The sequence below is a fragment of the Curcuma longa genome, chromosome 4, assembly GCF_044706935.1.
Source record: "Curcuma longa cultivar G26 ecotype Majalengka, Jawa Barat chromosome 4, ITB_CL_G26_1.1, whole genome shotgun sequence".
NCBI lineage: Eukaryota > Viridiplantae > Streptophyta > Magnoliopsida > Zingiberales > Zingiberaceae > Curcuma > Curcuma longa.
The window spans coordinates 4,565,332-4,582,471 of NC_133864.1; the positions used below are offsets into that span (position 1 = coordinate 4,565,332).

At 33.7% G+C, this 17,140-nt stretch overlaps 1 protein-coding gene across 1 annotated transcript; it reads right to left on the bottom strand.

Moving 5' to 3' along the window:
- Positions 1 to 2,158: 2,158 nt before the first annotated feature.
- LOC141828293 (noroxomaritidine/norcraugsodine reductase-like) lies at positions 2,159 to 3,527 on the bottom strand. The gene is made up of 5 exons (XM_074715694.1): positions 3,395 to 3,527; positions 3,119 to 3,326; positions 2,823 to 3,039; positions 2,613 to 2,719; positions 2,159 to 2,493 (listed from the first exon to the last, which is right to left on the bottom strand). The coding sequence occupies exons 1-5, from the start codon at positions 3,472 to 3,474 to the stop codon at positions 2,317 to 2,319; spliced, it is 789 nt and encodes a 262-aa protein (XP_074571795.1). The 5' UTR covers positions 3,475 to 3,527; the 3' UTR covers positions 2,159 to 2,316.
- Positions 3,528 to 17,140: the final 13,613 nt, after the last annotated feature.

The window sequence follows — 17,140 nt, forward strand, 5'->3', positions numbered from 1 at the left end:
AAATATATAATAAAAATTATATATTAACTTCATATGTTTTACAACAACACTTTTCAAAATTTTATACTTTAAAAATATTGAATAATAATTTCATTATTAATTTTATCAAACACTTCTTATTCAATATACGATACCAAATAATTATTCCCTAAAAGTATTAAAAAATTATATGTCACAATTATAACACATCAATATTTTCAACAATTTTACTGTTATGTCAAAATATACTCGTCAACAAATTAAGACACGTTCATCGAAAAATGGCTCAATAACATTTAAAACACCAATTTTTACCATAAATTATTGCCATAAATTAAGCTCACAGTGACAAGGCTTTGGATATAATTCTCCACGCAAGATTGATAAACGATCGATAAATAATCGAGTACATCGTACTAGATAAATAATGGAGTACATTAATTAATTTTTAAATTTATCATAGTATATTTATCACCATCAATTGATTGTTCATAATCTACCAATAAACTTTTCTATATTCTGATATGACCATTTCATAGGATACGGCCGGTATCAATTTAAAAAACTCATAACTCTCTATTTAGATTATAATTTTTATAGAAGTCATGTGTAATCATTCTCTCATAGATTACACAACATAAATTGAGATATATATAATTTTTATAATTTTATAATTTATAAAAGGTATATAAAAAAATAAATATAGAATACTATTTTATAAAAATTATTATAAAATATTAAAATAAATTAGCTCAATTTAATTAAAATAAAAATATTATCCACTTATTAAAATTATTTCATATTAGTTAAAATCACCTATCAACCTCCTAGTTGTTATAACTATTACAACAATTAATAATTTAAATTAACAGATTTTAATAATTTTAGCTAAGTTACTAAATAGTTTTTGATAAAATAATACTTTATATATATATTATAAACTGATTATAAAATATTAAAATAAACTTATTAATTTCATTTAAAATGATTATAAAATATTAAAATAAACTGATTAAATTCATTTAAAATTATTATTATATTAAAATATTTTTTTATTAATTTGTCAAAATTATTTTAATGTAATTAAAATCACTTTATAACTCTTATAGTAAGGACGTCATAATTGTTATACCTACCGTAATACAGAAGCGTCCTTTGCGGTGCTAGGACGATTTTTTTCCTCATATTTATTTATTTTTAACACGAATTGTACGGAAAGAATAATTAATAAATATGGGTGATAGGACATTAAAATTGGGGTAGGTATTTATAGGAGGCTGGTTGTTAAAATTGGGGCAGGTATTGATAATAGGAGGTTGGTTGTTCAACTGAAAGTGCTGCTAGTTGAAAAGTCGCCCTGTCTTCTTCTATTGACATTCGAATGGATAAAAGCTTCCTACCAAGTTGGTTTGTCAAGTTGCATCTAAAAACATATATGATGTACGGACTCTCCTTAATGAATACATGTGATTTGGCTAAAAAATATTTAATTTGGAAACGTCATGGGAATAATTCAAAGGAGCTATTTATTTAATTACTTTAAAGACTTTTCAAAATGGATTATATTTTTTATTCATTTTTTAAATATAATTTAGTTGTCCAAATTTTGTCCAATTGATCAGGCAAACCGACATATTCATCTACGTGTAAATTTAAAATGTAATTTATATATATTTAGAAATTAATCTCTAAAATATTTATTGCTATTGCTATTGAAATACTAATTCTCTTATTTATTTTTTAAAATATTTTTGCACACGTGGGGGATTTATTAATATATATTTTTTTTGCATCACGTGGCTATATATCTACGGAATCTATTCCTTCAATTCAATTGTATCTTGTTTATTTAGTCCAAAAAAACACACACATACACCCACAAATTCCAACTTTAGTTGGTTTATTAAAAGAGTCAATTTTATTTTTAATTATTTTACTTATAATCTCTTGATATACCATCAATATGGATTGCATTGAAAATCTACAATACGCTCATCAAAGTCGTCATGAGTGTTGTAAGTGGTTCACCATTTAAGAAAATAAATAACAATATAATAAAGTTGAACATCTAAATTATATATTTTTATAATGTACTAATAAAAAATTCAACAAGGTCTTCACAAAAATATAAAAATATTTTAGCTCCATGACATTCGAAACACAAATTTTTATTCTAAATTATTGCCATGCAGATCATAGTGACAAGGCTTTAATATAATTCTCCATACAAGAACTTAAACGAAGAGTTCAACACCAATACCATCTTATTCAAGATTTTTCAACACGCATTCCAAACAACATATTATTCAACGATCTCCATATATAGCTTATAACTACTTAGTGATTTCCGTTGACAATTCGACCTCCGTCGATGACGATGACCTGACCATTAATGTAACAAGACGGAGGGAGGCAAAGGAAGGCCACGACGCCGGACACATCCTCCGGATCCCCCATACGCCCGAGAGGCACGCGATGATTCTCCCCCGCAATAAATTCCTCGTTTTGCATCAACTGCCACAACACAACAAACAAATCCATATTATATTCATCAGCTAAAATTATATTAATTTTTTCTCTCGCCGGTAATCCTTTCTTAATTTTCTAGATAACAAGAAGCTGTGTTCACTTACAGGCTCGCTGAGTGGTGTTTTTATGTACCCTGGAGCTACACTGTTTGTTCTAATGTTATCTTTGGCCCATTCACAAGCAAGAGTTCTCGTCAGTTGATTTATTGCTCCTAATCAAATGGAGAAGAAGAAGAAGAAAGAAAATATAAGAAAATAGTTCATGCATCTTCCAAATGATTCGAGCAAATTCAATCAACAATGTGCAAGAAGTACCTTTGGTTGATGCATACACAGACAGATTATTTTGGCCAACCAAGCCAGACATGGAGCTGTTGAACACAACACTGCCGCTTCCAGAAGCCCTGAGGAGAGGGTAAGCGAGTTGACACAAGTGGAACGCCGATTCCAGGTTTGTGCTGATCACGAACTTGAAATCCTCCAGGGTTTGCTCCACCATTGGTTTGTAGACCCCCGTCCCTGCATTGTTAACCTGCAAAACGAAGAAGATTAAGATTTGATTTAGGGTTTAATTAAGGGGGAGGAAAAGAAAAGGGGGAATAAATATATACCAGAATGTTGAGCTTCCCGTCGAATTGGGACTTCACCGTCTCCATGAGCTTCTCTCTCTCGATCGGGGACGATACGTCGCAGACAGATCCGGTGACTTTGAGATTCGAACCGCGCCATTGCTGCAGGCACTTCTCTAGATCTGCTTCGCTGCGGGCGCAAGTGTGCACCGCCGATCCAAGTCTGGCGAGCTCCTCGACGATTGCATACCTAAAGCTTGATCGATGAGTATGTAAAAATAGATTAAAAAAAAATTGATGGAGTATTCGAGGAAGTACCCGATTCCCTTGGAGCCTCCGGTGACCAGAGCAGTCGTCCCGGCGAGAGACCATCTGTTTGTGTCAATGGAGCTGCTCATGCTTCTATTTTCGGAAAGGAACTTCCAGTTGAGAATAAGGAGAGAGAGGAGTTCTGTGCAGAATCACGAGAAGTTAAGGCGCATATATATATCTATATATAATAAGGACATTTCTTATTATCATTTAATATATTTTTTATTCTAGAAGCATATATGAGAAAGGGTCGAAAACTCAACGCAATTATTTTTGACACGGGTCTTAATTCTAGTCGTACTATTATGGTACAATAATAAAAAACTAAATTCAATTGTCCATTTTTCTGTTCCGAATAAGTTTATAATATATTTAAAAAATTATTTTAACTTAATTTAATTTCATAAAATATATATGAGAAAATAAATTCATTATTGTGTTAAAATTATTATAAAATATTAAAATTAATTAATTCAATTTAATTAAAATTAAAATATTATTTATTAATTTATTTAAAATATTTTAAATTAATTAAATCACTTTATAAATGTAACAACGTCATAATTGTTATACCTATTATAATAAGGGAGCGGGGCGATTTTTTTACCTATTTATTTATTTATTTTTATAGGAAATGTAGAAAAAAAATAATTAAGAAATATGGTTGACATTTAAACTGGGGTAGGTATATAGGGATGGTCCACATTCAAATTGGGTAGGTATATCGGGATGGTCCATGGTCCATTCAACTGTATTCAACTGTGCGTTTTAAATTTGACAACGTCGTTGGAATGCAAAAGAGGATTTTATCGATTTTAAAGACTTTTCAAAATGGATTATATTTTTTTATTAACAATATTTACGAATCACACGGCTATCCACACTCCTTCAATCGTATCGTCTTTGAATGATTTGATAGGGCGGAGACGGCGGAGCCTGAGGCAGGCCCATGACTTAGTCAATATAGAATTAAGTCCCGATTTAAAATTGAGCTCGGATCAACTCAGCCTGATTCAAAATTGAGTTCGACTCAAGTCAGTTTGACTCACAATTGAGCTCAACTCCTACCAGCCCAACTCACATCTGAGCTCGAATCAAGTTAGTTGGGATTAGACCGAGCCTAGATCAGGCTAACATACCGAAAGATGGGGGACCATAGTCCGACCTAAGCTAAGTTCGATGAGAGACTCAATTAGATGGGCAAACGAGCAGGAGACGTGGCATAAACACATTCTCATAACATAGACAAATGTGTAAGACATAGTGTGGACTCAATCTAAAAACGTGGGGGCACGGAAAGTGCGCGGAGTGTCCAATGAAGATTTTTTCCACTCTCTTAAGATCGTATAAAAAGGTGTCCATATACACGAATATAAGTACGCAGACAAAATATTTTTCTTCTATTAGTATACTTTCTTTTCCACTATTTTATTTTTATTGTCGAGGCTTCGCTTGAGGGTTGGAGGGATTTCACCAAAGTCCACCTTGATTTCGCTTATAACTCTTTTTGTTATTCTCAACTTTCCTAAAGCTTTCATCGTCGTCAAAAACCTTCATCAAAACTAGACGTTTGCTCACTAGATGTCTTGAAACCCTTGCACTACTCAACTTGCCAAGAACCCGTTCGATTAGATCTGACAGAAGCCAACATGATAAAAGTTAACTCAGCAAAAACTAATCCGATAGGAGCCAACCTAACTCATGTTTGACCTACCAAGAGTACTCTGCTATTATGTTACAAGGAGTCAATCAGTCCTATGATCTCAACCGAAACACATGATTATTTTGTCAAAAAAAACTCACAAAAAATCAAACTTCATTTTTCAAAAGAAATTTATGAGTACAAAAATATCATTTAATAACTAATTAAGTACTTTGTGACTTTATAGCGAATTCAATTTAGGAAAAAATTTAAAAAATAATTTTAATTTATAAGATAAGAAAGCTAGCTTAGAGACCAAACCTCCATTTGGTTCATCAAATGTGGAGACAAGTCATGCACAGCACAAACTCGCTAGACCTTAAGAGAGTTAAGCCCAGCCTCGATTAACTCTTATCGAGCCACACGGTACCAGATCAGTAAGCATCGGACCTAACTAAGCCGACCAGAAGGCACTCAGGCAATGCCAAAATTCATTCATCAGTGCAATAATCATACACTAAGTAATGCATGTGTTTGCTAAATCTGACAATTTGAACAACCTTGATATGAAATAACTTAACACCAAATGCAGCAACGATAACTAAACAGTTAACAGTTAATCGAAAAACTCTATAAGGTCAAGATATGAATCTAAAAGACCGCACCTTGTCGAAAAAGGACAGCAAAAGTTGAGCAAGAGAGTTTTGGCTAAGAAATAAAGATGTTACAAGGCTCTAGAAGATACACACCTCGATGAGAAATTCTTTCTTCGTTAATTATTGCTTGTAGTGGTGGGAAAATTGGTGGTTCACATGTCTGGTAAAGAAAAAGTAAAACAAAACATAAGCTGTCTTAATTATAACCAAACCACACGAATGATTCTACAAAAGAATTTGATAGCTGATATTGCATCAAGAAAAATCATAAAAGAATCAGACTCCAACTTTACTTGAAAATGGAAGATAACCAACAAATAGGGCATACGAACTTAAACTCCCAGACTTTGGGATCATTGATATCTTATGCTTTAGCCCACTCCTTCAGCTGAGAAAAGGAATGGAGTCACATCACAAAGGAATCTAATAACAGCATTAAAAAATTCTTACAACGAATGGTTACCACTAAAACTATGTCGTGAAAACGGTCATCTATTTCAGATAGCCATTTGAGAACGTTGGACTTCATTACACCACGATGATCGTTAGTGGAGACATCAAAAGAAATATTATCCTGCCTGCTAATGTATTTAAGCAGAGGAATTCTTGCATTCAGAATGCACTCAACAGATCTAGCAAGTGTTAGAACAGGTGGAATTGATATATATTTTTAAAATGATATGATATTGTTTATTTTGGGAACATGCTCTCATGGTTTGTTTTATTTTTGGGCTTACCTAAAAGGCATCATATCAATATAGATATCTCCATCTTATAATCCAAGATTTTTTCTATGTATTTTCAATGTGAGACTTTTGATTGTATTCCAACAATATACCTTTTAAACAAAGGACCACTAAGAACCCCTTCTTAACGGTCCCAATGGACTCCTTATTGATCCGGATTCTAATGGATCCGCCTCTTTAACGGTCCCAATGGACCCCTTATTAAGAGTCCCGAATCATTTCTTTGTGAGGATCCTTACATGATACCACATAGATCATACTCTAATATCACTGTTAGATTTAATGAAATTCATATATATCTCCAAAACGGTATGATATTGTCTATTTTGGACCTATACTCTCATGATTTTATTTTTGAGCTTATCCAAAAGGTCTCATATCAATATAGATATCTCCATTGTATAACTCAAAATCTTTTTTATATATTTTCAATGTGAAATTTTTGATTATATTGTATCCTAACCGTAAGATCTGTAGCAATTAGAAAGGACTCACTTTTTTCATGATGTTGAAGATTCCAGATGGGCATTGAAGATAATTTTAAAAAATTCCTATTCGCAAATTTTGTTGTGCATTTTTTAAATTTCAAAATAGGCCAACAATTGTAAAAAGTATACCTCCATATAAATAATGAGTCATTAAGGTATATTCTATTTCTTCATTTCGAAGAGATGACAACAAATTGGTTGATCAAAGTAATACATATAAAACAAAATTTTGAAAAAAAGTGTGCACACAATACACAATTCTATTTAGAAGAATTTCAGCTCATTTCTGGTGACATTTTGCATTCTTATGTAAAAGGAGAGCTAGTTTGAGTTTTCTAAAACTATAACAGGCATGAAATCATGGTTTCAGGGAGATGTGACATTATACGTATACTTAGTAGAAGCTCTCTTAATTATATGAGAGAATCAGTAGAAGGTCACAACTAGAGTTAGATCATCTAATATGACAAAACCAACTCTATCAACTATAGTTCTATTAAAATTGATGGAATAAAAATATCTTCATAATGATATGATATTGTCTACTTTAGACCTAAACTCTCATGATTTTGTTCTTGGGCTCTCCCAAAAAGTTCCATGTGTTTTAGATGTGGGACTATATTTGCACCCTTGCAACCCAACAAGTTCCATGATTTGTGCTACATTCTAAGATTTGAAGGTAGTAAAAGAATTGGTTCAATTTGCGTTTCTTAAGTATGGTATGATATTGTCAATTTTGGATTCAAGCTTTCATAGTTTTGTTTTTGAGATTTATCCAAAAGGTCTCATACTAATATAGATATCTTTTATCTTATAATCCCAAGATCTTTTCCATATATTTTTAATATGAAACTTTAATTGTATCTTAATATCATACTCTCTTGTTTCTCTATTTTTCACTTTGAGTTGTATAGAGTGATAAGGTATACAGTCAAACTTATCATTTTTGTTGCCAATCCGAAGGATAGCGGCCCCCTAGTCCCGGCCCCACAATCCTGAATGTCATGGCTAGCGCAGGGGAGGGATCGAACCCATCGCCTCATTGTAAGCAACTGCCCTGCGCTAACCATGTGAGCAAGCCCGTGGGGGCGGGATCGAACCCATCGCCTCAATCCTGAATGTATCGTGGAGGGAAGGATAAAACCTTCTCCCCTTATAATTTTTAACAGACACCATTTTTCTTCAAGTTTGAACTTTCTAACTTTATCATGTCTTGTTATATTAATTTTGAATCTAAATTTTGGAGGAAAAAACTTTAAAAGAAAAAGAGATCTAAAGATTAGTAGAACAAATAATTAAATATATGACATGCAATTTTAGTAGCAAGCACAGCAAGTAGCGATAGAATGATTATGATGATCATCATGAAAACCCTGTAAGTAAAATCTTATAAAATTAAATGAATAAAATAAAATCGCTAAAATATTTTTTGGGTCAAAAATACCTATAATATTTTAAAGTAATTAAGCTAAAATAAAAGTAGAGAATATCTATTCTTTGGACAAGGTAATATTTCCACATATAATTTTGTAGCTGAGACCCTTTTGCATTTAATACCAACTTATTCTCCCATTGATTTTTTTCTTGTATTCTCTCAATTTGATTGGGTCATAATGTATAAGTTTTAATATTAATTATAATAATTTTTAAATAAAAAAGTTCACTTTTAATTTTAAATAATCTTAAAAAATGTTTTAATTTTAGTTTATTTTATTTTATTTATCGTAAATTTTTTAATTGTAAATTTTATTTTTTAAAGTCTAATCGTTTATCCCTTTTTTGCATAGTGACCTTGTATAGTTGTATTCTTCCTCTCTCTCTCTCGGCAATGATATTTTCAAAGGCTCTTTCTTCCTTTTTCTGGATAAGAACAGAGTTCCTCGTTTATTCAACTCAAAGCAAAATGTTAGTTTTTTTAATTATATACAATAAAAAATGACCACTTTAATACTATTAGTAAATATTTATGATATAAATATTTGAATATTGTTATTATATTAGATCAGTTTTAATGATTATTGAGAAAATATATGTACATTTGTTGTGATTTTTTTTCAAAGAAATTACAAATAAAATCAATAAAAAATCAAAATTTTATGAAAAATATATAATTAAAAGAAATAAATAATTTGATCAGAATGATACTGATGAGGTAAAAATTTTACTTCAGAATATTTTAAAATTATTTATTTTAATTAAAGAAGCAAATATTAATTAGTTATCGATCGGTAAACCCTAAATTTCAAAAGGGAATTTATTGCAAATCTCATTCAACAATCGATTAGTAAACTATAAACTTAGAATTCAAGATTTAAATGGAGTTTACTACTTGATCAATCGATTGATAAGATAGAACAATCGATTGGTAACCTTAAACTCAAAATTTAGGATTTAAAGGGGATTTGTTGCTTGAGCAATTGATTGCTATCAACAAACACAATGTTGTGGAATGGATTGGCTAGTTCAATTGATGTAATCAGTTGGTCAAGTAAAAAAAAATTGTTCTATAGATTTAAATGATCGAATCCGACGTAATAATCGATTGGTGATGATAAATAATCGATTGTTAGGTGGAAATCAACTGAAATGCAACCCTATAAAAGAGGATTTTAAAGCAAATTGACGGTGCCAATTTTTGAGGGGTTAGAAGCGAAGTGTTATTACATTTCATATCATCAAGAGATATTCCAAAACGACAAAGAAGCATCCAAAATAAAATTCTCATTGTAAAGTTAATTTGCTTTAATTTCTATTTGTATCTTATATTCATTTTATATTACTTGTATAATTGGTTGTTAAAGGGGAAAGGTATCTGAAAAGAAAAAGGACAATGGGATAGTCGTTAGGACAAGACTTTAGATGTAGTCGCATTAGAAAATTTCCATTGAATAGATATAATATGTAAAATTAAATACATATTAAATAATATGTAAAACTAATTAAACACGCCCAGAGAACATATTTTGCAGAAAAATATTAAAACATTATTAAAGAAGTGTATATATCTCATTAAACAACAATTCTATGTCATTACTTGTGATCATGACAATATTAAATTAATGGTTGTCCAATCACCCTGGGTAAAGAAGTATTTAAGATGGTCAAATCAGATGATTACTCAGATGAACCTACTTCTATCGTGTATATCTGAACGGCAAAAGAAGTCCCCGGGATAATGGTGCAATTGTAGGACATTCGAGTTGTGACTCAGGGACCCATGCAATCCCCAGCTACGGCGTATTTGTAAGAATTTTCATCCAAATGGGGAACGCAATCAAAGGATGCTGGACATCTGGATTGACCGTCGTATGCGCTTCCCGATTTACCCTGGGAAAACGGCCACCCTCAAGGATTGAGTCCATGAGACTGACTGGGATTATCATTTTTTTTGAACGGCAAAAGAAAGAAAAGAAAAATAAAACATAAAGCTAAACCACTCACCCTAAAAATCTCTACTAGCACAAATATGTCACAGAGAAAAAACAGAGGTAAATGTTCTTTTGCTCAATCGATGCGAAATGCCCAATCAAGAAAAGCCTCAAAAAATAATGGGAAAAATGTCGTACCCATACTCTTATTTCAGATTTCAAAGGGGAATACACACGAAACTAGATGTACTGAACCACCATAGACAATGGTCGTCTCTATATTTTTTTCAGTCATTTGTGTTCAGAGAAAATATATTCCATTATGAAGTAATATGAAAAATCAGAACATCTATGTTTAACCATAGCCGTGCCGAGAGGAAAGGCCTTCCATTCGGGAGGAAAGGCCGGAGAAGATAACACTACGAGGAGAGTTTGCCAGGAGCCGAATCTTGAGTTCACCTAGAGAAAAAATCCAATCGTGCACGGGGAAAAGAAAAAGATCGGGAACCCTAAAATCATGATAGTAACGACCGAATATTAATTTTGTTGCTAAATTAGCAATGAAAATAATATTTCATCGCTATGATAGCGACGGAATTAATATTCTGCTGCTAAATATTATTTTCGTCGCTAAATAGCAACGGAATATTATTTCTGTCTCTAAATTAGAGATAGAAATAAATTTCCATCGCTAAATTAACCATTAGCGATAGAAATAATGATTCCGTTGTTAAAATGGCAAGGATTATTATTTCCGTCGTTAACTCATGCACTACAAAAATACAGCCCTTTTGCGATGAATTTTACGATGAAAATACAAAAAAATTTTGTTGCAAAATATTTTTTCGACGAAAATTTTTTCATTGCAAATAACTTGTCGCAAACTTATGGGAGGAAAAACTACTAATTCGTTGCAAATATAGCGACAAAAAATATTTTTCATCTCCAAATTTGACGATGAATCTCTATTTTCGTCGCCAAGGTAGACAAGTAAAATAAAATTTCTACGCAAAATTTGGCCACAAAATTATATGTTCGTCGCCACAGTTTGCGACAAATTCTTGATTTCGTTGTCAAATTGGTGACAAAAACTTGTTCGTCGCCAATTTGGCAACGAAAGTGCATTTTCGTTGCCAATTTAAGACGAAAGTGATTGTTCGTCGCCAATTTGGCGACTAAAACACAGTTTCATCGTAAAATTGATGACGAAAATACAATTTCATCGCCAATCTTATGATAGAATAGTAAAATTTTGATACATTTGTGACAAATCTATTTTCGTCGTAAATTTCATCGCAAACCCTGAAAAATTTTCACAGATTCAATTCATTCGTTCCAAATCTAAATCTTGTTACATACCTCCAATTCGTTCTATAAGAAATCAAACATCACAACCAATCATTATATCACATCCTATATCACAAACACTCATATATTAACAAATAAACACATCCTAATTAGCAAACAATACAACAAACATATCCTAATTTTAACATTCATAATCATACATACAATATCATCTCTAAAGATATAATAAAGTATCAAACTATCCAATACATCTTCCAAACGTATAATAAAATGTCAAAACATCATATCTATCGATAATAAAAAACATATCAATAATAAAGTCTCCGAATGATAAGAAACAAAAAGTATCACCGTGTACGACATCGGTCTTGGATAATATTTTCTGCTTCACTCTTTTCTCTATCGAAGATTCTTTTTCTTTTCCTACATTAGAAAATAAAATTAATATAATATTATTTTATACAAATAAAGTATAATATGTAAAAACTTATCTCTTAGTCATCCTTAGTTTCATCAACTCTGTTCGAAATAAAATAACAATATTAATCAATAAAAAATAAAAGATTTATAAATAGAAAAAAAAATTAAAGCAATACCAATTGTGAAAACAAATTATATTGATACACAACTAGGCTATGAAGAATCGCCGTCATTATCGTCATCATCGTCGTCACCGTCATCACCAGAAACAGGAGGAAGCTGACTCCGAGCGGAGCCTAACTGAAGATGACGCATAATAAAATCCTGTTGTCTGAGCATTTTTCTCATTTCTTCATCTCTTTGCAAAATTATGCCTTTAAATGAGAGATTTTTTCAGTTAGGTTGTCTATTTGTGTTAGATTTGAGAGGTGTCCTAAGGCAATCGCCTTACAGTTATACTATTTATTGGATAAATATCAATTCATTATTTGAGTGCACATTCTGTATGTGTTTGATTAGATCTTAAACTCAAATATTGAATGTCTGCAATATGATTCATAGTATGAGAGAATTTGTGATTGGATCACAACTCGTGAGCATCTCTACATGTGCAATTATGAATGTATTGAAGTTATCCCTAATCGAGGAATTGATGAGCACAGACGTCATCGATTCTATCAAGACTAGCATGTTTTGAACTCCTTAATTAGCTAAGCAGTTGATCTCACTACTATCGACATTAGATGTTGAGAGTTAAACGTGGATGCTGGTTAAAGGTAATTATTTCATTGAAGTGACCTGCTTTGAGACTTCATATGGTTCGATATATATGTCAATGAAGATCTCAGTGCAGCTTAAGTGTGAGTTTCCTTTGACTTGCGGTATTCAAGTCACCTTGGTCACGGAGGCTTATACTTTGACATCTTAAGTAAATATCTCCGAGGAGGTGTGGACCCGAGATGATTGGGTATAAGTCGAAGTGCCCGAAGGTGTTTGAATAGCCCACAGAGGATTCACCGCTCCTTGAAAAAGGAGACGTATACCTTGCGGCCGCTTGTCAGAATTGTTATTAAAAGTCTTTGGCCAAAGCATTGCATGTTAAGAGTACGGTACTCTTGGACACATATACAAGTCACTTGAATTCACAGGACAAGAAAGCAGCTTGGGCTAAGTGTGACGTAGTCAGCCTAGTGGGGACCGACACATAGACCATGTCCTGAAACAAACGGGTATAAGACGGTGAAAGGAACGAGACACGATTCAGTGTAGCTGCTGAAGGGTTTAGAACATGTTTTGGAATCAATCGTTGATTTTCTGATCAATTGGGGATCATGATGTACTACTAGGTGCCACTCATGATCGTTCCGTAATTAATTGTTAATTACAGACAACCAACATAGCCGGGAACCTATTGGGTCACACGCACTACAAGTTCTCCGAAGGACTTAAAATAAGTTTGAGAATTGGATTCTCAGAATGAGAGAAATAAAGTCTGGTTGGATCGGACAAAGGATAATATGATGGAATTCATCTTACGAAGACAAAACGAAATGAAACTAATTTCGTTCAAATCAGTAGTCATTTGGTTATTGAACTAAATGATTCAGTTTTGAATCAAAATTGAAGCAACTTGGTTTGGCTCATGATGGAAGAGATTTTGGCAAAATGGAATAGATGAAAAACTTCGTCTTGTGAAGATGAAATGAACAAAACTAGTTTGAATCAAATCGGAGGTCGTTTGGTTATTGAACCAAGTGAACCAAGAACTAATTCGGTCCGGTTTGTTTTGGTATTCTCCGGTTCAAACAGATTTAGGGTTTTTCGAGTTATCGGGTTTCTTTTTCCACCCGCACCGCAAAGCTCGATAACTGTAGCTCCTCAAATAAATAGGATCACAATTTTGCTCCTATAAAAAAATGATAAATTCCAGTTAGCCCCATTGACTCTTCGCCACGGCGCGACAAAACAGAGTTGGGCTCTTTGTTCTTCTTCCTCGCGAAAATGCTGCCCAAACCTTAGCGCTCCCCTGCTCCACCACAGCCTTGGTCGACCGCTACTTGCCTGTTCAACTGGTGGCCGACAATGTCTGCTTGCCAGTCGTCGTTCGTCACCGGCAGTGTGGAGGTGGAGAACTCTAGATTGAGCGTTGATGGGAGGCCGCTGGAGAAGCAAAGAGTTTCGCCGATCACTACTTGCCTGCTCGGCTGGTGGCCGACCATCTCCACTCGCCGTCTGCGCTGCTGGGAGGCCTCTGAAGAAGCGAGGTTTTCAGCCACGTTGAAGAGGGCAACGCCTGCCATCCCCTACTCCGATCAGTCGCTTGCTCTGCTCACTGCCGCCGGAGAGGAAGAAGAAGCTTCTTCGTCCAGGAGATGCAACGTCGGAGAGCAATCGCTTGCTCTACTCACTGCCACCGGATTGCCCTGTTCACTGCCACCGGAGAGGAAGAAGAAGACTTGTTCTTCTTCATCCAAGAGAAGAAGCAGGAAGATCTGTTTTCAATGTTCTTCTTCTTCAGTTCTTTGGCTCTGTTTCAGCCATGCGGGAGAGGAGGAGGAGGTGGCCGGAGAAACCAGAGATCTGCTGGTTCCTCTATTTTGGTCGCGTGGGAGAGGAGAGAAAATTGTATTCTCTGATTTTTGTGGTCGTGGTTGTATGGGAGAGGAAAGAAGAAACCTTGTTTTGTTTTTCTTTTCTCGAAGCAATTTATGAAATCGTTGTCAGAATATTATTTAATCATCATTATTGGAAAGAGTTTTCGGTTGTTTGTCATAATCGGCGGTCAACGGTTGACCACCGATAAACTACATCAGGAATATGATTCTCGATGATAGTTAGAAAGCCCCGGAACGATCACGACAAACGTTATTGCGTGGTTTTCAGAATAAGGCTTCCCTCGATTCGATCGTCATCGATCATCGGCTGGTACCGAAGATGATGACGTGACTCGTGGCCGCTCGAGCCGTCCAGACAGGAGCTTCGCGTGGATTACCAGTAGAGGCGGGACTCCGACGAGGACCACTCGATTGATGCCAACACCATTCAAACGTTATCAAAGACGTACGTGGAGAATAATCTTTTATTCTAGAAATTTTATTTGTAGGCGTAGAATAATTTATTATTAAGAAAATTTTAATTTTCTACCATGCCTTGTACATGTTATTTCCTATTTTGTATGCATATGTTGTTGTGATAATTAGCTGTAATTATTTGTTTATTTTCACTGCGCACATTTGCGAAACGTGTAAACACCCGCATTACACTGGGTCGATCCCAACAATTTGCGCCCTCATTGCTGGTGGGGTGGAAGAAGCTGTGCCAGGAACTTGATGAGTTCTACTCAGAGAACCCATTCCCAATATCCTCTTCCCCCTTAGTTCCTCCACTCGCTTCTAACTAGATACTCAAGTCATTCCCAACGGAGGGCTCAGATCCATCAGCATTATCACTAGCACTTGAACTTCTCTGTGCTAGCTCGAGCTCATCATATTTTTCATGTATTGAAATATAAATACATTTAATAAGTTAGAAAAGATACATAACTATTAGAATTCAATTAAGTTAAATATTAAAATTCAAACCTTTATCGCTCTAGCTCTCTGCCCACTCCAAGTCTTATCTTTTTTTTGAAAAGTACGGGTAAATATCTCAATAAAAAGTGGCTCCTTCCCCATCTCCTTAGCCTAAAAAAGCATTGTTAGAAATAGTATAATAATTTAAATTTAATTAATAATATAGTATTTATAAAAAAATTACTAATCTGTGTGTGTGTTCCTCGATGTTGATGAAGCATCCCGCATATGTAGCAGATGAGTCACCAGAATTAAATGTTTGATTTGCTCTGTTCTGGTGACTTCTTTGTTTACTTTCCTCGATTTCTGAAACACCGAGGATCCTCGTCTAATTTTCATCAGTGATGCACAGTGATTTTTTGCCTCTAGTCTTGGCATGATTTAGAATATGCCAAATATGATCCCTGCATTTTTTTTAAAAAATCTGCTTGATTTCCATTTCTTCTGATGGATCCCAAGTAAATACACGCTAAAATGAAAAAAACAAATGATTAGATATATTCAAATTAATTTGATATATCAATTAAAGAAAATATATACTTTAAATTCATTCTACCATAAATTTTTTATGGGTGATGGAGTGCTAGTGTGGGTCATAGAAGCCTCTCCCCAATGGTTATTCATAATTTTATTAATTTCACAAATAACTTGTACAAAATTTTGAAATCTATACAAAAATTTCAGACAAACATTATTAAATAACCTAAATAAAATAAAATCTGAATATCCAAAAAATGATAAATACTTACGAATCGCCTTGAGGGACTATAAACTCTCGAGTATTTACATCTCGGCAGTGGACTGTCTAGGAGAAGGGTCTAGAGACTATAAAGGCGACGACTGTGGTGGCGAAGGTGCATGCGAATGTCCTGTAGTACCAGATGCTGAAGGAGACCGACCAAGTGCATGGGAAGGTCCTACAGCGCTAGGTGCTGAAGGAGACTGACCAGGTATATGGGAAGGTCCTGCAGTGCCAGGTGCTGAAGCAGACTGTCCAGGAGTACTTCATTTATGATCACCTCTGCGAAACATTCAAACAAAATTGTTATGAGATAAAATAATAAATATTCATTACATAAAGAGGAATATGAAAAAACTTACCATATGTGCTACGTACGACATAAGTAGGTGTAAAACTCAACACGCAAATATATATCACCTGTAATAACCTATAAGAAAAAATACAGTGTATTAACAGTTAATTATAAATATTTAACAATAAGACAGTATATAAACAAGTAACTGTTAATTATAAATATTTAACAATAAGACAGTATATAAATAAGTAAATAAGAAACAAGTTATATAAATATGCAGAATGTCGGAAAAATAACTTTATTAACTGTATGAAAATAAACAAGGATTACAGCCAATATATAGATAGTTAGGACGGACCGGTTCATATGACCGGGTCACATATTAATATATTTTATATTAATATTTTAACACCCCCCTCAAACTCAAGGTGGTAGAGTAGAGATCAACTTGAGTTTGCTTAATAACACAGAGAAGCGACCCGGCAAGAGAGACTTGGTGAAGACATCTGCAATTT

Excerpts from the sequence above, each read along its gene's own strand:
- LOC141828293 (XM_074715694.1), bottom strand. The coding sequence starts at position 3,474 with ATGAGCAGCTCCATTGACACAAACAGATGGTCTCTCGCCGGGACGACT. Across the intron at positions 2,720-2,822 it reads TGTGTATGCATCAACCAAAG|GAGCAATAAATCAACTGACG; the intron begins GTACTTCTTGCA and ends CCATTTGATTAG. Across the intron at positions 2,494-2,612 it reads AAACACCACTCAGCGAGCCT|TTGATGCAAAACGAGGAATT; the intron begins GTAAGTGAACAC and ends GTGTTGTGGCAG.